Here is a 26,211-nt window from a genome sequence, read left to right on the forward strand (position 1 = left end):
GTGCAGTAGCTTAACCCCACTTGCGTGATGTGGGGTTGTAAGTTTGAGGCAGCAGCAACTTCCCTGGACGCGGCTAGGAGGGGGCAGGACCCTGACTCAGGTGAGTGTCAGGTCAAACGTCAGGTGCGTTTCGGGTTGGGCACATGGGCAATGGTTTCTCAGTACTTGGTCGGCTTGATTGGGTGTGTGGTGTTTTCTTGTTTGGTGGAAATATCTTGGTCTTCTATCTTGGTATTCTTGTTAGCTTGATGTTGATGATTTTCTTTTCCTCCTCTTCTTGCTCTCTTGGATTGTCCATTCGGTAGTGTTTAGGTCCTGTGCTTCGTCGTGCCCGAGGTGTTCGTAGATGTGGATGAAGTCGGAGGGGGTGATCTTGATGAGGGCTTCTGCCCCTGGGGTCTCGTGGTGTTCTTGTTTCTTGGTAACGTGTCTTTTCTTGGGTCTTCTTTTTTTTCTTGTTTCAGGATCAGAGACATGGGGTGTGAAATGTGCGGGGCCAATCACCGTGAAGTACGCGAGAGAGGATGGGAGCGCTGATCCTGGCTGAGACGAGGAAGCTCAAGACTCAGTCGGCGATAGTATTCCTCCGTCCGAACCTGAGACTGTCGACGTCGCTGGCTGTAAGCTGATTGGCTGGTAAGCGAACGGCAGGTGATCAGTCGGCAGTTGTAGGGGGAGAGTATCCACTACAGCATTAACCCTCAATTCTCAGTACCATATGCATGTGAGCTGTTATTTTAGAGTTCCTTCATAACCGCTATTAGTGTTGTAATTCTGTACTCGGTCAGTAAGTCACGCATTTAGTGGGGAACTGCCTGTGGCGAAAAGGATCACTCCTGAAGCTGACAGATCTTCCCGTAACATTTGGTTGGGTACCCAGCCGAGACCATTATTTTAACAAGGTGTTCCTTTGTACTATCCTCATTCTGACTAATATATTTTGAACAGTGTATCACTACAATTAAGATCTTCATTGGCCGACTTCCCGTGATAAACGTTTGACAATTTGTTACTGAAAGTGAGTGAAACTTCAGCGGAGGTTATGGGCACTGAGATGTGAAATAAAACTGGGCCAGGGTGTAGCTGGCCGTCTCTCTCTCTCTCTCTCTCTCAAAAAAAAATAATAAATAAAAAGAGTCTGAACTAGTTATAATGGAAGTTGCATATTTTTCATTGAGTTCCAAATTGGCGATATAATAATTCATATCCCTAAATGTGGGGGAGAGAAACCACAGCCCCAAACCATGACAAGTGACAACAAATAGGTGTAGTGGATTCCTCCCCTACAAACGCCGTGTGTCGCTGACTAGCCGACCCTCTCCCCAGCGTACGCCTCGTGGGCAAGGTCAGGTAACCAGCGCCTCGAACAAAGTCTACAATCAAGCCACGCCTATCCCCGCTATATAAGACCTCACCTGGCCGTGACCTCCCTTCTTCTAGCTACAGCCGCAGCAAGCAACACCTCCTCTGAGCACCCTCCCCAACCAGCTCTCTCTACTCACGCTTGTAATCACGCTGCCTCCTCCCAGCACCAAGCTGCATTGTACATCCAATATAATATATATACAGAGAGCACATTGTGAGTTTCCTTTCTCCAACCCATCCTGAGTGTGAACCAATATCTCGCACCCCACATAGGCAATACTCTAGCACTCCCCCGGCCTTTCCCTGCCTCTAGTGAACCAATGAAATTCCAACTGAGGTCACGTTTTTTGTTGTTGTTGACAGGCCTCACAATCGATTAACCAATGACTAAACTGATTGGTATATAATTACTGATTTCCATTCTTTATAATAAACACACGCACGCACATACACACACACAGTCTTGACCACCGAAGGGTCAAGACGTACCTGGCGCTCCTCTCGGAGCAGCCAGGTCAACTGTTAAGTTGGCCCATACCAACCCCTTCCCCTGAACCCTCCTCCCCACCGGAATATCAACAAGTTCTCGCCAGAAGTTACAATTTCATTTAGGAAAGGAATGGAACCAGTGTTAAACAACAGTGCTTAAGTCAGTGAGAACAACTCAACAGTAACAGTCGTACCCAAGTTAACCTTCACACAGTGAGGTCCCAGGTACCCAGTGATAACGGCCCGTGATAACCAGCGATGTGTTAATCCGTCTACGATAGGAAGGCCTGGGAATATACAACACAGTTCATCGCCAGAAGTTACAATTTCATTTAGGAACACCAGTGTTAAACAGAGGTGAACAGTGCTTAAGTCAGTGAGAACAACTCAACAGTAACAGTCGTACCCAAGCAGTGAGGTCCCAGGTACCCAGTGATAACGGCCCGTGATCGATATGTCCGTCTACGATAGGAATGGGACCAAACCTCACTCATATAACACCATCGGTGAGGGAATTACTACACCACATGTCCCTCATAACACCATATGTGAGGGAATTGCTACACCGCGTCAAGTCCCTCATCACACCATCTGTGAGGGAATTACTACACCACGTGAGGACCCTCATAACACCATCTATGAAGGAATTACTACACCACGTGAGGCCCCCTCATAACACCATCTGTGAGGGAATTACTACACCACGTCAGGTCCCTCATAACACCATCTGTGAGGGAATTACCACACCACGTCAGGTCCCTAATAACACCATCTGTGAGGGAATTACTACACCACGTGAGGGCCCTCATAACACCATCTGTGAGGTAATTACACCACGTGAGGTCCCCCATAACACCTTCTGTGAGGGAATTACTACACCACGTGAGGTCCCTCCTAACACCATCTGTGAGGGAATTACTACACCACGTGAGGTCCCTCCTAACACCATCCGGGAGGGAGTTACTACACTACGTATTTGCTGTTCAACACGTACAATCCTACATTAATCTGTATGTTCACTGTATGTTCCTTTACCTTTCTCTAATAAAGGCTTTTGTTAAACCACCAATGTATGTAATAAGTCATTTATGTCCAATGTATATTTTCAGCCTTCGGGCTGCAGAACTTTTTCAATAAACCGTTAATTATTATTATTATTATTACATGTATATATATATATATATATATATATATATATATATATATATATATATATATATATATATATATATATATATATATATATATATATATATATATATGCTGATAACCACAAGGAAAGAAGAAAACACGAAGTTCCCAAGCGCTTTCGTGTAATTCACATTTCAGGGGTGAGTACAGACTCTGTACAGTCTGTACTCACCCCTGCCATACACAGGCCAACCGGCCTATTGCAGACTCCTTATTTTCTTATGTTCTTATGTAAGTAGTTACAAATTTTCAGAAACATGAGGACTTACTTTGCCACTGTTGTCTTTTTCTATATTGTTATCCATGTCTCGCTGAACACCTGCAAAGTTGAAAAAGAAAATAATAATTCCAAATTCTGAAGTTTCTATGGACACAAAATACTTTGTACAGTATTTAGTAAAAAAGGCAGCTGCTGAGAATGGGGGAAAGTCATGTACACTAATATAGACACATTCCTTGATGAAAGAGCGTAGTTTGAAACCCTACTCAAAGTACATCAACCCGATATGGAAGGTGTGGTAGAATTGTTGTACTACAAGAACAGGAGACTCGACCCTGAAGAATGTGAGTTCAACATAGATGGATATGACTCATTTAATAAACTTTCTCAAGCAACTTGCAAGTTGCTTGAAGTAAGTTTATATATAACTGCGTATGGCTTCAAAATTCTCCAAAGAAATGTTCAAATTTCAAAATGTTTAGGCTCGCTTCACTCACCACCCCACAGGTCTAAATCCGGCACTGGTTATATTGAGGAAATAAGAACATTGAGAAATTTTTAATTAACTGTATATTTATTCATAGTGCACAAATTACCAACACACACACACAAAAGTGAGACATGACTGGAGTCATGTGGTTTCAAGTCGACCAGCCCTGATATAGCTACTACTGCACATGTCAAAAATTTTAAAGAGACTTCACAGAAAAGAATATATTATTGGTTATTACAGAAAGATGATTCTTTGCATTATTAATCAGATAAACCTCTACTCAAATAATGGTTCTGTCCAAGAATGCATGTATAGGCTTCTTTAGAACATAAGAAAATAAGGAGTCTGCAATAGGCCGGTTGGCCTGTGCATGGCAGCTCCTGTCGAGAGTTACTACCACTCTATCATCCATGAATCTATCTAGCCTCCTATTCAGAAAATCTCTTGATCAGGATAAAGCCCCTATATACAGTAACAGAAATTAACCAACGTTATTGCCCTTTGTGGACTTACAGTAGCTAAAACAACTATCTGTGCATACTTTGTGGGAAACAATATGAGACCATGGACTATAAATTTTGGTATATGAGGGCTGTCACTAGTTACACGTAAAATTTCGGAGGATATCGACTCCAACCTGCACAGATAGTTGTAGCTGGTACATGTAAAATGACTGTCTTATTTAATTTTTCGAGGCAGATATTTATGGTACTTTTTTATTGAAAGTTGGATTACTATATAATAACTTAGAATTGGTTGTTCTAAAATGTAAGGATAAGATTATAGTTGTGTACACATTAGGATACTTAGACTGGACCCCATGGTGGATAGACTCATCATGAAACAATATGAGGATCTAATAAGGCATTACCTTTCTTTTCCCTAAAAATTAGAAAATAGTAGAATAACAAAAAAGTCTAGACTATACACCGAGTCTACAGTATTTAGTAGTTCATAATGTAGCAATCATCGCTAAACTTACGCTAACAGCTGCACTGGGCTGAGCTCACGCCACCAGTGACGTCACATTTGTACACCTCGACAGCTGATGCGGCGAAGACTATCCATGCCTATACACGTATCCGCTGTGAATGGACTCTGGAACTCCATTTTAAGTACGTAAAGTGGTGTATTGGAAGTATAGGCGTGGAGGAGGTGAGAAGTTGAAGGGCTCGCAGATGAAACATGGGGAAAGGCAAGAATCGTAAAGGCCGTAGTAAGACTGGCCAGGGGAAGGCCTCCGCTCCCGCTAAGCCAGACACGGTGGTGGGGGTAGGCATTGGTTTCACGCTTGATTGGTAGTAGGTACACTAATTGTCCTATGCATGCACCATTGTATTAAATGTACCTCGGCTAACTTGCACAGATATCTCCTTTTCTTCGGAACATTTGGACACCATCCCTGGCTTTAAAGCAAGCAGTTAGGTGTTATTCTTCACCTTTGACTTGTTTATGTTAGGATGTGGCTCCTGTTGGTGTAGGAGCTTCTGGTTTCAAGGTTTATTACACGCCCTCTTGCTTATTTAACGTGTAAGTTATATTTGGTTGCTTATACATCGTGTGGGCTTTGTTTGAGACGTTTGTGTCAACTGTGTTTCTTGCCAAGAAATTTATTTTTCGAAGAAATTTTTCACCTGAGGTTTTCTAATGATATCCTAAGTGAAAGGTAATATGTTAGTGTACAGCAACTACTGTAACATCACCCACTACAGGAACACTTCGCATATTCTGTAACTACTCGACTCGTCAATTTTTGTTATACCGTATAAGAAAAGTTGTCTGATCAATGACTACCCGGTCCGACTAATTACCCAAATGTAGTAAAATGTAGCCGCAATGAAGTAAAATAATGGTCCTACATTAATAAATCGGACTGCTAATCACCTCTCGACTAGTATTTGGTGTCACAAAGTCACAAAAAATTGGAAAACTTACTTTAATCTGAGTTAATAGATCGCGTGCATGTACCGAGGGAGCGAGTAAGTACCCAAATGTAGCCGCAATGAAGTCAAATGATGGTCGTACAAGCGTAAATCGGGCTGTGAATCACTTCTCGATTATTATTTAGTGTCATAAAGTCACAAAAAATTGGTAAACTTAATTTAATCTGAGTTGTGTTAGGTTAGATTAGGTTAGGTTTAGGTTAGGTTTACCACTTCGTGCAGTCGAGAAGTGATTTGATCTATTAACTCAGATTAAATTAAGTTTACCAATTTTTTGTGACTTCGTGACACCAAATACCAGTCGAGAAGTGATTGGCAGTCCGATTTATTCATGTAGGACCATTATTTGACTTCATTGCGGCTACATTTGGGTACATTTGGGTAATTAATCGGACCCATGACTACCTGTATATTAAATGATTTATATTTGTTTCATTGAGATGTTTACTAATGTGCTTCATCATTTATCACTGTATTATGTGTAATGTTAACAGTAAAGAACCATTGAGTATTGTAAAATGGACAAGTGCAGTATAGTGATATTCACAGGTTCTTTCCTGCTAAAATCCAGCATAGTTTAATTTTTATTTTTTAAGTCACTAAAGGTATGGAGGTCACAGCATAAGGGCTGCTAGTAATAGTTGACACTTAAAGAAAACTTCTAGCTAATATACGACGGGTAAATTTGCATGAGCCCCATTCCAACCTACATTGTGCATTATTTTGGTAACTAACCGTTTGTTTCCAACGGAAATCCCATAGAAGAAAAGTGTCTTGGAATAGTCTGCACTATGTGAAACATGTTTTAATTAAGAAATTGAGTTGGGCCCACTAATGCAATAATACCACGACTGGTGACTGTTAGTAGTTCATTAATTATGGGGGTGTTTTTAGACAGTTTTGTATGCTAAATACTTTCACTTCTACAGTATTTATTTCCTTGGTCAAATGCTTAGTTTTCCAGATATAGGTGAGTTAAGATAGCATCTTACAGTCGCTTAATCAGCTGTGATACAGTAGATGTAAATGATGTACTGTACCGTGAGAGCTAATACTATACGAGGCGTGGCCGTCAGTGGTTCGGTAATTATGGGGGTGTTTTTAGACAGTTTTGTACGCCAATTACTTTGTTCTATTCATTTTCTTGTGTAAATGCTTAGTTTTCTAGATATAGGTGCATTAACATACAGGTTAGGTTAGGTTAGCACATCATGTCAGCCATTGTTATATTGTTTCCCAACATCATATATTGTCCCCTAATAAAATCAGTGAAAACTGGATATTTATAAAGCCATTTTCAATGAAACATAGCGGATGGTCATAATCCGAATAATTACCAAAATTCTGTTGAAGATAACTTGGTTTCTTAACTTTCAAATGAAATAAAAGTTTGGAGTAATTGCATCTCATGCCATTACTGTTTTCCTGTAGTTACTCTTAAGAGAAAATTTGGTGCAGACATCATTGCTGCCATGTGTAGGGTTACTGTTGATATATTAGGGATCTTAATGCTAAGTAACTTTTCTAGCAAATGATCCATATGAACTGTTAATAACATAACATCCTAAGCAGTCTACCTAACCTATCGTAGGATAGGATAGGTATGTTATGTCAGGTACCTTAGGTCAGGTTTGGTTTGTTTGTTTGTCTGAATTACGATAAATTATCAGTGGTAGGTGGTCACTGGCAAGCAGTTGCTGGTGTGAGGGAACACTCTTCAAGTATGAAATGCCATCTTGGACAAAATCACCAAACTAGCAATATAAATGTTGCCCAAAATCTCACAATTTTTGGGTAGTCGGCAGCTTCCAAACAGGGAGGTACTACCGCCTAGGAAATAATTGGAAGCATAATGTATTGTCTAATGGTAGACCCTGCTGCCATATAGCATCACAAAAATTGTGACCAAATCCCAGGTTGCTGATCTCACTTTCTGCCTCATTTACACACAATTGCAGGGTCTCGATTGTTTCTCGCACTATTGACAATGCAACATACATTCAGTACAGTATATAATTTCTCTATTGGTCTTTTTTTTCATTTTTGTATTTCTTTATGGTTCTTTAATATTATTATTACAGTGTTGTTATTATTATTTTATTTTTTATTTTTCAATTGTGTATTAATGTATTTATTATAAATTTTATTTATTATTATTATTATTATTATTATTATTATTATTATTATTATTATTATTATTATTATTATTATTTCATTTTCGCCCCCCAGGCCCGATGTGGGTCAGTGATCTGTGCCCGAGTGGGCTAATACCCGTAAAAAAATATGTTCTGGGTATCAGGAATGTGTTCGCGAAATGTGTATGGGTTTTCAGACACCTGTATTTACAGTCATACATTAACTCAAATGTTTTAATGAAAATCCATAAGAAAACAAATTGATATTAAAGCTATGGAGTCATTCTTAATGTTTACCAGCTGTCATGGTAAAGGCTTATTTAAGTTCTCCAGTTGAATGTTGAATTAATTTTTGACGGGATCTTCATCATATGTATGGTACTTTTTATAATGCATTGACTCTAATACAATACAGTGGGAAGTAAAGAAAAAATTATATTTAAGATCACAATACTGCATATGAATCAAACAGTTGGACAGACTACACACAGTATTGCACAATATTTTATCTGGCCTGTTGTCTGGGCCTAGTTAAACAGTACTTATAACTGACTTAGGATTAATTGGGTTTATTGTTTCAATACAGATAATTTAATGTAGACTCCTTCAGTATGTGTAGTTAACTTAATCCCACATTGTGCGACTGATCATAATCGACATTATTACTGAAATTAAACATATTTAGCATATGCAGTACAGTATAGGCTCTAACCTGGCCCAGAGAAGCACTAATGTAGGCCATCAGGCAGTACCATAAGTTTGCCTACTGCTAATCTGGGATCTTAAGCTTATACCTGTAAGCTAAGTTAGGTAAGGTGGACACGAGCTTTATGGAGATTTAACACTGGATTTTCAGTTAAGGGATAATTTTTTTCTTTTGTATGTCACCTGTATATCACCTGGTACTGTATAAAGGATGCTATATATGCTTATAAGATGTGGATGTACAGTATTATGGTGTGATGATACAGTAGTGTTGTTTATTTATGGTTTCCATGTAAAACTTTTAGAATTTTAATATAATACCATTGTACTGTATTACATTATCAGGTCAAGTTCAATTATGGTCAGTGTAGATAGAGGTCAAGGTGGGAGGTCATCCCATGTTAGGAAGCACCCACTATTAATGACTGTGCTAAAAAATAAATTCTCTACTACTTGCCTAATTTAACATATTGAAGGGTTAATTCGTGCCAACTCACTCAGAGGTCTCTAGTTGACAGTCTCTCCAGTTTGTATGAAATTTCATCTATGGGAACAGCTATGGTAGTGATGGCTGCATGCACAAGTTCAGTACTAAATTTCTGTGAGTTGTTATGGTTGAATGTAATGGTATGGCACTTCTTTAGCACTCAATTCTGGTGTGTGGTTTTAGAGGATATTTTAATGCTATTGGTTTCCTGTGGATTAAAAATGTTTATAAGGTCAAGTACAGGATTTTTTTTTCTTTTTAAAAGCCATACAAAACCTGTGGCTAAGCCTCCGTCTCCACTCATGGTGTCCAGTAGCTAGGTAGGCTGTGGTTGAAAAAGTAAATGTCTCCAGAATTGGTTGCTATTTAGGTAATCATGATCTAGTAATGTGTTTTTTGTGTATGTGTGCAGTAAAGAGTTTATATAATTATTTTTGTTGTAAAATGTGTGGTTTGAATATGGTAAATAACATTTTAGCAAGAAACATTACAAAGAGCCTGCAAGTGAAGTACAGGTATCATTTGCAAGAAGAAGGTATTTTACTGTTTAAGTTGAAGATCTCTTAAGGTAGCTGGCAGAGAGACAGACATGGGGTTGCCAGGCTTCCTAAATGTCCCTGTTGGCTCTTCTCCAGGCTATGTTGCCAACCTCAAAATTAGTGTATACATTGAATGGGTAGAAAAATTGTATATTCAACAGTTTATACATTGTTACTGTATAAAATTAACGTATGATTTTCATTATTGCCTTTACTTAGATTTTCTTGGGTAGATGATTTAATACAGGTACAGTATGTAGTCCTATAGGATTGAGATGAAACCATGCACATTTATAGAATTAATGAGTCAAAGTTGATCTGACTACTGCACACTGTTAGAGTTGGGATAAAGATGACTTGGTCGTGTGATTCTGGAATTTGACATTGGCCCTTGCACTGTACAGTATAAGTTAACCTTAATGTTGGTCTGGGACCTTGGGATGAAACTGATAAAATTATCAAAGAAACATGAAATTTATGGGTAGAGTGGAGGTAATCTCATTTTATGTTTGTTGCTTGTTTATCTGGTGGCTGGGAGTGAGACCTTGTGTAATCTAGTGTCTTCAGTTTGAAATTTAATTTGTATACATTCTTTGTGTTTTGGTCTGTTGACATTGTTGTGAACAAGGTGGGAATGAACACCATAAATTGCCATCTGCTATTTATAAGTAAAGTTTGTCATGTTGACACCTGTAAATTAAAAGAAAGGGTTTTGTTGGCAACCAATTGTGTAAGGTCACACACAGTCAAATATGGAGCTGCCAATAATAAGGACTGTTCACAGAAAATTTGGATAATTTTCCCCAAACTCCGAGTAGATATAGTCATCTCCTACCCTCTTCCTTTTTAATTATATAGTTTATATATATATTTCTTTGTATTCTTACATATCACAGTGTGAAGACTCCCTTGAGTCCCTGAGGTGAAAGACAAAATACCAGTATGTAGCAAGTGTTGCTTCTCTCTCAATTGCTATGCTGAGGCTCTGGAACAAGTAGCTAAGTCAATATTCTGGAGTCTCCTGTGGTTTCAATAAGTCTGATACATCTACTATTTATGATTTTAAGAAATAGAAAGAACAGATGCTTAAATTCTACCGACGGTGATGTGCCTGAATTAATAGACATTTGAAAAACTGGACACTAATCTAGCAATGTTGATGTGGACAAAGTTGCTGGAATAGCTTAGGCAGTTTCGGAGTAAAAAGTATCCTCTTGACCGTTCCATTATCATGGTCCAAGCTAAAGTTTTTTACGGGGAATTAAAACTGACAATTCCATGTGAATCTTCATTTGGGAGGTTCAACAAATTTAAACGGTGGCATGGCATTCACAAGTTGAAAGAATGTGGGGGGAAAGGGTTCTGCGGATGACTAAGTTGCCGAGGCGTATTTAGATGAATTTGCAAAGTTGATATCGGCTGAAGGACTGACACCTGAGCAGGTTTACAATGCAGATGTAACCTCCTTATACTGGAGTTACGTATCATGGAAACCTGTTACACTAGATGAGTTTGCACCTGCAGGGTTCAAGGCTTCCAGGGAATGACTAAAGTTTCTTGGGTGGAAACAGTGCAGCTGGCACCCACAAGTGCAATTTGCTTGCTATTGGGAAAAAGGTCAGAATCCTCAGGCATTTCAAGGAATCCGGGTGTTTCATGTGATTTATAAGGCTAATAAGCGAGCTTGGATCACTACACAGCTTTTCACCGTGGGGTTTGAAAAAGAACTTTGTGCGTGAAGCCAGAGCTAATAGTAAGTCTGTGGGTCCACTTGATGACACTTTACAAGACTTGTACTAGTACAGTGTACAGGACAAGTTGTTCCGTGTTAGTGCCGGTCCAGGGTTTAGTGTCCATTGTGACAGATGGTAGGGTTTGATAGGCCTAATGTGACCCTAATAGTCATTGGCCAGATTAACAAATACAGAACAGTAGGTCATAAACTTCCTCACCTGAGTGTTATAATTTATCAATTTCATGCATGTAAAAGTGAGTATATATTGTCTTTATTATTGTAGGGTATACTAATAATTATGGTGATTTCCTACACAAGAAGACCAAGTTATACCTTTGTGGAGTAATAAAATGTACAAGAATAAGAAAGATTATTGTGGATTCCATTATCGTATAGCTCCTCCATGTTATCTAAGGTGTTTACACACAGCAGATAATGTGTGGGTCAGTGTTCAGGTTGATTATCTCTGAGAGTGACAGTCAGCTCACCTGTGTGATAGAATGGCCTTTTCGCCGTTATTATGTAGTCGTTATATATAGTATTCAGGCTCAAGATTGGAAGTCTGGTCTTGCAGTTGGACTCTACCTCTGGACCCAGATTTAATTTGCTGTATAATGTGTGCATTCTGGCAGTAAATTGCTCATTGAATCAGAATTTTAATCACTGTTTTTTACACCTCTGTATCCTGATATTAAATGAGTGATTGAAATATTTAAAGGTATAAGATAATGAGAGATATAGTATATACAGGCATGCAATAATTGTGCTCTGTGTACAGTGTGGTGTAAATTCAGTTCAGTACGGTAGAATACAGCAAAAATGTCTGTAACAATAGACCTCGATTACATTGAGCGCATTTTACGTCCTCAAGCTACTGGCCTATATTCTGTAAGTATAAATAGAGTTGTAGGGATAACATAACTGTCCTTCCTCTGCATGGCTTTACTACCTAGCTAATTTGTGCAATATTAAGTGATGATAATTGACGACAGTGTGAGATTGCTAGTTAGAATTTGATTGAACAGTTTAAACAAGTTAAGACGGCTGTGTTGTAGTACAGTACATTAGTTGAGACTCACCTCTGTTTAGTTTCAAAGGTGAGAGAGCTTGTAAGATGACATACAGTATTCATTAAATGATCACATATTTTTAAGAGGTTTAAAAGATATACAGTATACGGTTAATACGAATCTCAATTGTATCTGACAATGAAAAGTATGAAAAGCAAAATGTTGTTGATTATGATATGGCTTTGATCATGAGTCAAATTTCTTAAAAAATGAAGAAAAAAAGATTGGCTTACCATATGGACACTTGAAGAATTGCTGGTGGCTAAAAGTAGGTCCCAGTGTTTTATAACCCTTGAAATGTAATGCTCACAATAATTTTTACCAATCTACAGCCCAGTGACAGAGGTATACTGTACAGCACTTGGTATATGAGTACAGCGCAGTATACAGTAACATCAACTTTTCCCCCAAAATTCAGCAAAATTTTGCTCAACTTGGGTTGAAGTTTTGACCCATTATATTACCAGGGGTATACATTATTTTCAGATGGTCTAATTTCCTGTTGAATTTATTACTGTACTGTACCAGGTGTTGTTTAGATTGTACAGTATTGAAACCTGATGAATAAAGATGAGCTTAACCCTTAAATGGTGTGGCCATCATCGGTGGAAATAAGCTGAAGGGAGTTTGATGGATTTTGGGGGATTCATGGAGGGTGGAGCCATGGTGGTCAGTGTGGTGGTTGCTGCTTAGTTGGATGACGTATCTCAGTAAACTTGTACTGTTCTTCCCCGTCCCCTCCATCCGGGCGGACAACCTCTCTTTTGAGGGAGGTGAGGGAAAGGATATCTTTTAGTAAATAATTACGGGAACAGGTCAGCCCTTGCAGATACTGGCTGGGTGTTGTTGATCAAAGTTTTTTGCCACTAATTGGTTGTTGTTTGTTTTCTGCACAAGAATATTAAACTGACTCTTTCATCAAAGGTTAATTTCTCTGCCACTTTTGCTGTTAAAAGAAAACGAAGAAAAACTAGCACATTTTCCTATTGTGCATGACCTATGGGACACCCTTTACATAAGTTACATAACTTGGGCACTAATCTGCACCTGTTCTGTGTGGGTCTTTGAAGTTCATTTGCCTTGTAGTTCTAAATACTGTACTGATGACCCATACTTTTCCTGAGGTTCCAGAGTAAAACTGAAGAAATGTACAATACACAGTAGGAGAATTAGGGGTTTCAGTACTCTATAGTTATGCAGTTGAGGGGGTTCATCCTTGTCTGGAATACATATCTGCCTCATCCCTGGAATATTGATTGTGTTGCCTTCCACCTTCTACCTGGTGGAGGTCATTAAGCTAGAAACGGAGGAGTAATCTTGAAACCTTACTCTTTAACCTGGCAGCTCAGACACACCCCCCCCCCCTCCTTTGGGTTTGTGCTTAATCAGTTAGAAAATTAGATCTTGTTTGGTGGATTGGCTCAGAAGTCACGATAGCAGCCCTTACCTGGTGGGATGTGTGTACTGGCTAGGTGGACATGGATGTTTTTTTAGTCATCCTGTTCTCCTCTGCTTCCCCTCCTACCTTCTTGGGGAGATGTCTATAATAAGCAGGGATGGAGAATCTAAAGCTCACCCCCTCAGCTGCTATTAGGGGTCTGGTCTACTGTCCCAGACTCTTAATATGGCTTGCACATTAATGAAAGCTGCCTGGCATGAAAATAGGATTTCAGAACTAATCTTTCATTATTATATCTCGCTACACAAGCCTGGGGACAAGAATTTTCACTTAGCCCTTTGTAGTATATATTTCCTCAGATTATCACATAAGATCTTTCAAGTTGTTGGATTGATTTTTGTATTTTTTATGATTTTTCTCTTACTCTAGTTGAGGTTTTGCAGTGGAGAGCATGCAAGTTTTACCAACAAAGCTGTAGACACAGTACAGTGGTCCATCTTGCACCCTATTTAGTTTAGAATGGAATAGAGTTCATAGATACTGTTGGTGAATTAGCTTTCTTTTTTTTTTCTTTTTTTTTATTAAGCAAGATACAGTATTAACATGTCTAATGCCTGATGTAATGAATATAGCCAGTGTTAGCATGGATCTCTAAATCTTGTCAAAGGTCACATAGTACTGTACAGCAGATGGTACTGTAGGTTGACTAAGCTGCTTTTGGTTATGTTACACTTTCTCTGCTTGAATTGCCATTGTTTAGTAAATGTGTTGTTCAGTGTGTACTATGCATGTTATTTTGATCACTTTGTTGTCCTGGAATATCTTTCAATTTGTAGTTCTGTTCAAAATACTTTATAGTACATGTTTTGATAGTAACTTAATAGCTGCTGCACTGTTTACATCTTTTGTTTGGAAAAATTTCACCTTCTTTATTATAAAGTAAATGAGGTTGCAAGTAGAAAAATAAACATTGCAGTACTACTTTTAGTTATAAAATTATAGATTTTTGTCCTCTTGAACATTCTTATATTCAAATAATTACATAGATAGTTTGTGTTCTACACGTGAAATACTTTTATACTACAGTAACTCATACTATTGATTTACCACTATTTCTTCTCCATAGGCACGAGCAGATTTGCCTGAGCAGAATCACGTTATAACCATGGGAGAGACTTCAGCACAAAAACGCTTTCAGAGAAAGGGCAGCAAACAGGCGAATGGATCGAGCATGATAAGTTCTGCTCAGACTCTAGAAGAGAAGTTGGCAGAAAAAGAAGAGAGAGAAAAGATAGTATTATGGAGACATCCTATACTGACTGTTCATTATTTCCTCAGAGAATGTGGAGTTCTATCTGTCGAATACATGATTAAGTGAGTGGGGGCGTTTTTATCTTATATTACATTTCCTGTATACTGTTTGTACTTCTTCATCTTTACTAATACAGTACAGTATATGTTAATACAGTATTATCATTTATTTGCTAGTTTGTAAAAATTTACTTCTGCAGTTCTGTCAAAGTACATTGCATTTTCTGTCTAATAAAGTAGCCAAATGCTTGTGATGATTGAGCATCATTCAGCATAATAGTGAATCTCAAAATAGACTTACAAACTAAATAGTAGTTCCAGTAAACAGACAGCCCAATCAGTTGTTAGCTGTGTGTGTTTGTATTAAAACTTTTGTTACACAGTCATTTTCACAGTCTTGATACTAGCTGTACCAGTAAAGTATTAAGCTTGAAAGGAGCTTAAATACACAAAAAAATTTACTTTTCAGACTGTGGAACAATAAGAAGATTGTGTTATTAATAGCTATGCTTATAGGAGGTTACTATGCTGCTCACAAGACACCTGGCCCTCACCAGCCTGTGAGTACCTTTGTTGTTGACTGTAAGTAGGACAAGGCAGTGTTGGTAGGACATTGTTATAACTGCTGCAGAAGGAGTACTTACATGTTACTGTCAGAACCCATGTGTTCTTTTACTGTTGGTGTGTCTTTCCCGGAACTTTGCACTTCCTTCTCGCTTTAGCACTGACCATTACCTTTACTTAATAGACTAAGATTATCCTTCAGTTACCTGTCCTACTAGGTTACCCTTTGTGTTACACCCCTTGTAGAGTGGAGTTGTGCAATCAGACATTTTTTTTAATATCACTCGTCTTTTATTAGAAAATCATTATCTTTTAGAGGAATTATTTTCCTCCATAAAGACGTTCATCCTATCTCCTTTCTCTATGAACATAAGTTTTACCTAAGTTTAACCTTTTGCCATAAACAAATAATGGCTATATGTGTATTAATGCTATACAGTATATTGTTTTACAGAGCTGTCCTTGGCTTATTTTATTCATTAATTAAACCAGCAGTACATGTAAGACCTCCCTTATGTTATACCAAGTGCACATTTTGTAGTTGGGATGACTCTGATGCAAAAGAACCTCTACCCAAGTTTTCACCTCTAATTCATTCCCTACATGACTGCTCATTCCTCCACATGGATACCTTACTCTTGTCTGTACCGTCTTCAGCTCTCCTCCTATCACATTTCTGATTCTGTTGGACTATAATTATTTGGATATACAGTACTGGACAGACTTGGTGGAAGAGTTGCAACATGTTTTCTCTCATTAGTCATGTAATATAAAAACTTAAGTTGAAATTCCTGTGTTTTGAAGAATTTTTTGATATAATTTGATCATTATTGCTTGGTGATATACAGTATTAATAAAAAAAAGGTTATTAGAACAAATTACAGTACCATATGTTAATTTCTTTGAGATTTCTGACTGGGAATTTGGTGTCTTGTTCTTTACAGCTTCTGCAGAGTGTGGCAAAAGAGTTCTGGTGGTGTGCGTGGTGGATATGGCTAGGGATATTGTCATCAGTGGGCTTGGGGACGGGCCTACACACATTTCTACTCTATCTAGGACCCCATATAGCCTCGGTGACATTGGCTGCGTATTCCTGTAACTCGGTAGAATTTCCATCTCCGCCATATCCTGATGAGTAAGTATTTTAAGCTGAATACCTGTAATGTTTGTAAATACTTAAAACCTTTGAATGTTTTTGTTTCCTGTAACTACTGTACAATATGGACCAGTGACAACAACTCAGGACATACCTGTTATGTCAACCACCTGAACAAACCTTCCCCACCCCCCCACCCCCCTCCCCACCTTTCCAAAAATCCTGGAACTATGAATCTTTAATGAAGTTTACTCAGAAGACTTCATCCATTGTTGATAATAGTTACATTGAATCAACACAGTAAACGTAAAAGGATAAACACACTGTTGTGTCTCGTTGTATGTGTTGTCGTGGTGGTGGGTTAAGCAGCTCTGGCTAACTCGTGGAGCAACAGCTCTATCTGCCAAAAAGACCGCCAAAATTTATGCCACTGACACATTGTCACTCAAATTAATAAGTTTATGCTTTACTTTGACAAATTCTGTTACACCAAAAAAAAAATAGTTGTAATAAATGTTTTTAGTTAATTTATATAAACTAATTTATCAGAATTAAAGTAATCGATGAGAAATGGTTAACTCGTCTCTACCCGGTGAAAACATCTGATGGCTCAGTACGCTCATCAGACTAATTAATTTATAATAGTAATAAACCAACACCACTACGTATTTATATTTTTATGCCCGTGAATCATTGCGAGAAATCTATGACTTACCCCACACAACAGGTCTATTCCACATTGAATCGCACAGAAGCCCATCATCTGAATGTCCGAAGGTGCTTTTAAAAGGACTCCGTGGGAAAAGTTGCTACAAAGTTTATTTACAATTAAATAATTATATTTTGATTTTTACTAAATAATTTCCATGATTGGTATTGGGAGTGAAAGCTTTCCAGAAAATTATGATTTCGACCATGGGTGGCCAAATTTTTATTCAAGTCGGCCATTTTGAAATATTTTGACTCTGGCGGGCCATAGTGTGACTTCCTACTACAGTTGCGGCTGAATGAACCTTATTCGATTAGTGTCTTGAGAACTTTTTCAAAATCTGTTTTCGTTGTTGAACAGCTATACACAGTGTGTTTGTTCAGTAAACATCAGTAAGAACACTTCACCCTATATGTCAACAATGTTCAATTTTTAATAATTGCTCAAAAATGTAAATACGGTACAGTACTGTACAAGGGAAGAGAGAGATTATCCTCAGTGCATGTGATATTAGCTTTGGGTTTGTTTACATACTGTATACAACTTGTAAAATTCAAGTAAATTAACGTCTCAAATTTTTTTTGAAGTTCACTGTTGTTCTGCAGATGTATCAGTTCCATTTGTAACTCTTCCTGAGCTGTGTCAACATTGACAACAAATGGAGATGCATTACTTGCAATTCCATTTCGAGAGTATGTAGATTGGCAAACCTTGATTCAAATTTTTCTTTTAAACCTTGTACAGTACTTCATATGCAGATATAGTCACATTATATTTGGTGGTGGCACATGCATCAAGTGCTGTAAAGTGTACTGCATTGTGTTTTGATAAGATTTTCCCATAAACATAGCTTATTTTTTAATCCTTTGATGTGATCAAGATTGCTAACAAGCTGATCTTTTCTTTGAAGCTTAGTGTCAGTTCATTGAGATAAGTCAAATCTACAAAAAGGGCCAGGTCTAAACACCAGTTATTGCTGGATAATCCTTGTACTGGCTTCCCTTCCCTTTCTTGAATATTTTTACCTCCTAGAATGTCATAAAATCTTGGTACTTTTCCTCTGCTTAGCCATCGCTCTTCACAGTGATAAGTAACATCGTGGTATTCTGAACCAAGATCACTTAAAAATTTCTTAAGCTGCCTGTGATGAAGAGTATGTGCTTTCATATAGTTGACATTAGAAATAACAAGTGGCATTACATGATTCATTTTGATTCGTTTGGTGCACAAGTTTTCTCGGTGAATAATGCAGTGCAAAACAACAATCTTAGAGTTCCATCCTTCTTTCTCCCGCTGAGCTACAAGTCTCGCAGCGGCACCTTAATTCAACCCAGCCATGGCTGGAGCTTCATCTTTTGTTATACCAGTGAGTTTCTCTAACTTTAAATTGTTTTAAAAATAATACCCTCACTTCATTGAACATATCTTTACCTATAGTGGTACCTTTCATGCTAGCTAAAATATTAGAAAATAGCCGTTCCTTTTCAGGACAAAATTTCTGCTGCGGTTACAAGACACTCTTTTACAAACTCCCCGTCTGCATATGTCTTGAGTCGTTTAGATATTAGTTCGCTGATATCATAACTTACTTCTGTACTATTTTCAGCATTAGCATTAACTTTGGTGAATAATTACTTTTGTCCACTGTACCTCTTCATCAACAAAGCCACTTTTGTCTTTTCGTAGCTGTCCTTTAATTTCACCATAATTTTCTGCATGTTTTGATGTACAGTATAGTGATGGTGAATATTGTATTCTTTCATCACTGGAACAGATTCTGAACATATCAAGCATACCGGCCTGGCTTTGAAACTCTCAAAAAGTATTTATCGGTCCAAACATTAGTAAACATTCTGCTGTCATTATTAACAATTCAACATTTCTCTTCTTCATACTATGAGACTACCATAGTATCTTGAAATAAATATCAATGGTATAATAATATAACTGATACACTATGTACTTCTAGGAGCAATGTAATTGATACAAACTTCAGGTTATTTTGCTATTAATACCAGTTTGTTTATAAAATTGAAGAAAAAGTAGAAGTAAAAACTGGTTTGTATTATTCTTTTTTTTTTTCGTGTATTACGTAAATGTACACTCAAAGACAAGAGTCATGTCACAGTTTTGTCCAAAGATTAAATATAACTCGTGAAACATTATGAGAGCTCCCTACCACAAAGCAGAGCGCACCAAAAGATTAGCCCTTCGGCATTTGTTTTCACCAAATTTCACGAGACAACTTTTGTCTTTCATTGTACATCACTTTAAATTTCATTTACTTAAGGCCCGCATTTACATAATAATGCCAAGCACACTAATGAGACAGATGAAATTGCTTAGCAGACCGGATGTGGCCCTTGGGTTATAGTTTGGCCACCCCTGATTTAGACAGATGCCTCTAATACAGGATTTTTTCTTCTCAAAAAGCATTAGTTCGGTGAGATGCAAAAGTAGACTAAACTTAGGCCTGAATGGTTTAAGGACTAGTTGCATTGAGAAGGCACAGCTAACAAAATCAATCCCAAACACCATTCACCCAGTTACCTAGAGGTTCCTGGTGCTGTAACTCTATACACTTGGTAGAATATATAATACAGGAGTCACTCGTCGCTATATAGAGTCTCGGGTCAGATATATCATGGAGGATGTAAATATTCTTGACAGGTTATCTACTGTTTTCTTGGTTCTGTTTCTCACGGAGGTATTTTCTTCTTTCAGCATAATGTGTCCAGAGGAAGAAGTCGTCGAAAAAGAGATGTCCATCTTCAATATTATGTCTAAAGTTCGTCTCGAGGCCTTTATGTGGGGTGCTGGAACCGCATTAGGTATTTATTAATGTTTTGTTTTATATTCAGGCTCTCATAGTTCTAACATCTAGCATAAAATCTGTATATGCTCAAACCTCATTAATTCAAGGTACAGTACCATTTAATTTATACATTTTAAACGTGGGCAAAATATATTTAAAAAAAAAAATTAGGGGGGCTAATCGTGCAAATTGTTCAAGGTTTGTACGAAATCTACCCGTGTGGCCCAAGCAGTCAGCAGGTTGGAACAGGAAGTTTCCCTTTGTGTGGGCCTACTAGGGTACCAGTTGATATATTTTGATCATATTTTTTTGTATACCTACTGTACTTGCTACCAGTAATAGCCTGGTATTTCTTTTTATTCATGTCACCTCCACTCCATATTTAGAGATGTTTCATTACAGTCTAGCCAATATTTATCAATATTTTAGAAAGAATTGCAATTATGGTGAATATTAACTCGGTAACCATTAGTGCTGGCACAGTACATTACCATGCGGTACTTTTCCATGATGCCACCAGCCTAGCAACAAGATGGTAACATACCTGAATACTTTAGTGCTGGTACTGCCAAGGCCTACAACAAAAGCAGTAACTGGTTGTACAGATGTATACAGTAAATTATTAATATTTAACATAACTTCTCCTGCACTAGTTGTATGTTATGTGATAAAAGTAATGTTTCATTAAGGCTTACACAGCATAGTGTACTTTTCCACCGCGTCATGAGCCAACAAAGAGACATGATGTTAATTCTGGTTGTACACATATATACTCCCATTAGTGTTAGCATCTCTCCACATGTACCATTTGTATGTTAAGATAAAAATGTCTCATTAATGCTGACCATACCAGCTGTTTAATCTAATGTTAGCTCATAAATTATGCATAGCACAAAAAGGATAATTGGCCACACTTTAGCTAATTGACCCTCCTTATCTGGCAACCTTGGGAGCAGAGCTGTGCTGAATGATTGATGTTCCTGGTAGATAGAAGGTTGATAATTAATGTCTTGGTTATGTTCACATGAAATTTAAAAATTTTATGATCTTAGCTTAACTCTGACTGTGAGAGATATGTGGTGCACCATATTTCTCTTGTTGTGAGCATTGAGTGAATAAACTGATGTCTTAATATGAAAGGCTTCTCCTAAATTTGTAGTACAGTTATACCAATTTGTCCATAAAGGTAAAACCTAGCAATGTAATTTTTTGACATGACTGGATATTTTATCATCAGGTGAGCTGCCCCCTTATTTCATGGCCCGGGGAGCAAGACTTTCGGGACATGACCCGGATGACGAGGAAATGGCAGAATTTGAAGAACTGCAGAGGTTAAAAGAACGGCCAGAAGATATGTCTTTCATCGACCGGGCGAAGCTGTCGGTGGAGAAATTAGTTGAGAGAGTAGGGTTCTTCGGTATCCTTGCATGTGCTTCTGTAAGTGGAATAAGCAGTGTTTGGTTTTAGAATTGGATTTAGTGAATTTCTGGTAGGTAATGAAGGTATATATTTGATGCAGTGAATTTATGGAAGATTATGAAGGTAAATACGGTGAACTCCCACTAACCCGTACTTAACCAGACTTAGGTCCAGCACCGGACACATGTATCTCCAACCCAGAAAAACACAACCAAAATCCGGTTAGTATGGGGGAAAGTTTGTGTAAGCTGGGACTGTCACTGTGGTGGTTGCTGAGGAGCATTATTAAGTGAAGTGTCTGAGAAATATGAATAGTGTTCAGTATACATTGTCGATGAAATTAGCAGTGAAAGCATAACCTCCGCTCCTCCTTCGTTGCCATACATTGTGAATGTCGTACAATCACTTCCCGCCTCATGAGAAATGGATAATAAGTACAGTACTTTATTATTAACATATACTATGAGCTTCTATTTTAATTAAGTCATATTATAGTGCAATAATAATAATGTATACCATAAGAAAAACACTTCTACTTTTTATGATTCTCTCATCACTCCTATTATATCAGACCACGGCCACGAGCAAAAATATTTAAGAGTGGCAAAACAGTGTGAAGACTTTAGTCCACCACATCTGTTATAATGTTGTAAGAAAGATGAATGTTGGACATTAATGACCCTGAATAAATTTTACTGAGGCTGTTTCAGTAAAAGATCCGTAAACAAAATATTTCAACACACAATGGTGGTGACCCAATTCTCTTATGAAAACCTTCGAAGTGTGTTTACTGGCATCTATAAAATCAGTTCTAATTAAATTAGAAAAACCATTTTAATACTGTATAATTTATCTAAGTAAATATATTTATAAAAACTAAAAATCTATATGATACTGGCCATTGGATAGAGTATTATGGGGCACGAGGGTTGTATGGAGCCGAGAATAACAGCCGAGATGACTCACATTGCTGTCAGACATATGAGAGCCAAAAAAGTTCATGTGATGTATAAAAACCTGAGTGTTAAGTTTAGGCTAAACATTACAGTGAGTTGTGTGTTCTTAGGCAGCTTGACTCCAAAATCCCCCCCCCCCCTCCTCCCCCCCACCTTCTGGAATATTTCACCCTGCAATTAGAGGAAGTTTACTGTATTTGGTAAAGTAAATTTATGGAAGATTATGAAGGTATATATTTGATGAAGTGGTTTTGTGGAAGATTACAAAGCAGTACTAAAGATTAAATGAATTCTTGATGTATGATGAAGTGTACAACAAGATTGAGAATGTTTGTATTACTTTTAGAATATCGTTAAAGAGTATTGTGCTGTATATAAATTCTGGTGAAAAGAAGAATCACAGTAGATATACAGTGTGTGTGTGGTGATTGAAACACGCGTTCACTGTAGGTCGTGCTCGTATCTTCCCAATATTGTATATACGTACTATGTATTGCATGACAAGCAGACATCACCAACCTTCCAATGTTTAAGACAGCAGTACCATTAGAATTAAGCTGTGTATTAAAGGCTCTATATTGATTTATTTGATCACATCTCCAAAAACTGGGTTAATTTTTTCACGTGATTTACCCTTTGGTGACCGAGAAGTTAGATAGAAATAGTAAACAGACTTGACTCTAGTACCAGATTGGTATAGTTACTTGAATCACTTTGGATTTCTTCTGCAGATATTCAGTTTACATTGCTTGCTTTCACTTCTTTTAACGACCTGGAAATACATAAGTAGTGTAGTTAGAGGAATGAATTGATTGAGATGAACACTTCTCATAAAAAATGGTTCTTTAATATTGATGAGTAATATCTGTTTGATTGTCATGTCCTGTTGATCCTACTGAGGAAGATATAGAGAGACTGACTGTATGTGTGAGAGTATTGCAGGTATTAAAGAGGGAGAGTGACTGAAAGATGAAAGTACAGTATTAGTTATGACACAATAAGGAACAACCTAGTTAACTTGCAGAAAACTGTAATGTGCAATAAAGATTATAAGAAATGTTTTTAAAGCGAGTTAGGATTTTCTTGTATGAATGTGGCTAGTAAAAGAAAATATTTTACTGTTGTCACACAAGAATAAATTTTACTTTTATATGGTAACATTTTTATTTTTTTTTATATACAAGTTAGTGTTTAAGTCATTTAAGGCAGGGAGACCATGGCTGGGTTATTATTTCAGCATGAATATTAATTTACATTTTATAGTCGTAAATATTTTTAAGTTGATGTAAACAACATTTAAAAATTATGGTGTGATGTATGATTTTACTGGATTCGTTTGTCATAGGATCTCCAAGTGTTGGGTAAAGGAAGGTAAATGTGTTCTCTCTCTTGCAGATTCCCAACCCACTTTTTGATCTTGCGGGGATAACCTGTGGGCACTTTCTCGTTCCTTTCTGGACATTCTTTGGTGCCACTCTCATCGGGAAAGCCGTCATCAAGATGCACATTCAGAAAATGTTTGTCATAATAGCTTTTAATGAGTCACTGCTAGCCCGGGCAGTGGGGTTATTAGCGTTTGTACCAATTATAGGAAATAAGTTGGAACAGCCATTTAAAACTTTCTTGAAGAAGCAGAAGCAAAAATTCCACAGAAGACCTGGGACAGGGCCAGAAAGTCAGGTAAGTTGATCATTCTTTTCTTATGTTCTTAAGTTATCTTATATACTGGCATACAAGTTGACCTTTGAAGCCTAAAAAATTTCCCCAAATCCAGGGGTTGATTAATCTCCAATACTGTACAATATTTGAACATTCAGTTGCAGCTGAAATTCCTTGTGAATAACAGTAGGTGTCATCAATTTTTGAATTGGCTGTTTTAGTTTTTTTACAGTTTACATTTTATAGATTTACATACTAATTAGAATCATAAGAGTTGAAAGAACATTCAATACAGTAGTAAATTACTATGGTGATGCCAGTGTGTACAATTGCTTGTACGAGTAAGATTCCATCTCTTTATAGACCTTTGGAGAGAGTAAAGAACTAATCATAATACAAAATTGAGTGAAAGAACATATAATGTGAAAAGGAATACTCATATTCATATACATGATCCAGTGTTCCAGACTCTGGACCATGTCTTATAACTCTTAACTATTTGTGTTTGTTGTGCTGAACTATTAGTTATTCCCTCAACCTCTCTCTCTCTCTTTCCCTCTGTCCTACACCCCAAAAGCAAGGGAGGGCTCTCCTCAACTAGGCCTTCCTCAAGATTTGCTTACCCTCCTCCTCCTACTGGCTGCACAGCCTATTGTATACTCACCCCCTCTCCCTCACTGTGTTTATTATTATAACAATAAAACCAGTAATTAAAACCTCATTTGTTACACCCTGATACAGTATCTTGCATCCAGGCACTTTTTCAGTTGTTGGTTGTGCTGATACACATTATAAATGCTTTACTGTGTGAAAAGTATTATAATAGCTTAAGTGTATTTAATTTGTACCGTGGGTTAAAAGAACATTGTGACAATCACTAAAGTGGTGACTTGGTTAAGGTATCAAGTATTGTAGATAGTTAGATGTAGAGTTCACACTAATGCTCAGCACTATGGGGGTAGGCTTATAGGTCAAGTGTTGGCCTAAACATGAATATTGAGCTGAAGAATTGGTGGTCAACTAATGTGCCACATCAACTTGTACACTAGTACTGGGTATATACACTAATTTTTCTATGTGATTATCTAATACCTTCTACACCAGGGTGCTCCTCCTCTCATGGTGTGGCCATGGAAGAGTCTCCAGGTTAAGCAAGGTATGAGTGTATGTGAGAGTGTTAAACATTTAGCACATTATGTAGAAAGTCTGCCTAGAGTATGGTAAAATAAAACCTACTTTTACTTTCAGGATGGAGCGAATATTCTGGCCCGGATTTTTGAAAAACTTATTCTCCTGATGATTACTTATTTCATAGTGAGTATTATTAACTCATTTGCTCAGAGTTACCACAAGAGAAAACATAAAAGTGAAAGTGAGAAAAAATTAGCCCAGGACTAATGGACTGTGCGGTCAGTAATCCAAGTGATCTACGTTGAGGTGATCTGTGGTGTGTTGTTTGGTGGAAAAAGTTGGTGAAGTTTTAGAAAGAATATGACTGAACAGGTTGATGGAACTTTTTAAAACATCGCAGTATTTTAAGTTAATATGTAATTTCTTTTGTTTTAATTAAAATAACTAAATGCTTAGGTAAGTTTCAGAAGTGCAAGATTAACACAATACAGTACACCTTTTCACATATCCGTTGCGACATTGTTACATAACTATTTGACAAATTTCATAACCGAATGACAGACAGAACACATATCGAATGACAATCTAAAATAACTGTTCGTTCATGCTAACGAAAGTGATTGATATAAGTTATGAAGTTGACAGACGTGAACAATAAACCGACAGTCTACATATAGTTTGAGAATGTAACAATTGGAGAATGACATACCACCAACAGTTATTTTAGATTGTCATTCTATGTGTTCTGTCTGTCATTCGGTTATGAAATTTGTCAAATAG

At 37.5% G+C, this 26,211-nt stretch overlaps 1 protein-coding gene across 5 annotated transcripts; it reads left to right on the forward strand.

The window, feature by feature from the left end:
- The first annotated feature begins 4,768 nt into the window (after window positions 1-4,768).
- LOC121859993 (vacuole membrane protein 1-like) lies at window positions 4,769-25,900 on the forward strand. Of its 5 annotated transcripts, none has more exons than XM_042356995.1 (8): window positions 4,769-5,059; window positions 14,898-15,145; window positions 15,552-15,642; window positions 16,591-16,781; window positions 20,176-20,282; window positions 21,504-21,703; window positions 24,037-24,321; window positions 25,549-25,900. In XM_042356995.1, the coding sequence occupies exons 2-8, from the start codon at window positions 14,937-14,939 to the stop codon at window positions 25,696-25,698; spliced, it is 1,233 nt and encodes a 410-aa protein (XP_042212929.1). In that variant the 5' UTR covers window positions 4,769-5,059; window positions 14,898-14,936; the 3' UTR covers window positions 25,699-25,900. The 5 variants fall into 5 exon arrangements, with proteins under 5 accessions (XP_042212929.1, XP_042212925.1, XP_042212930.1 ...); XM_042356991.1 differs by having other exon boundaries at window positions 4,769-5,030; XM_042356996.1 differs by having other exon boundaries at window positions 4,769-4,953.
- Window positions 25,901-26,211: the final 311 nt, after the last annotated feature.

This window comes from Homarus americanus, unplaced genomic scaffold (assembly GCF_018991925.1).
Source record: "Homarus americanus isolate GMGI-L3 unplaced genomic scaffold, GMGI_Hamer_2.0 scaffold38393, whole genome shotgun sequence".
Lineage (NCBI taxonomy): Eukaryota > Metazoa > Arthropoda > Malacostraca > Decapoda > Nephropidae > Homarus > Homarus americanus.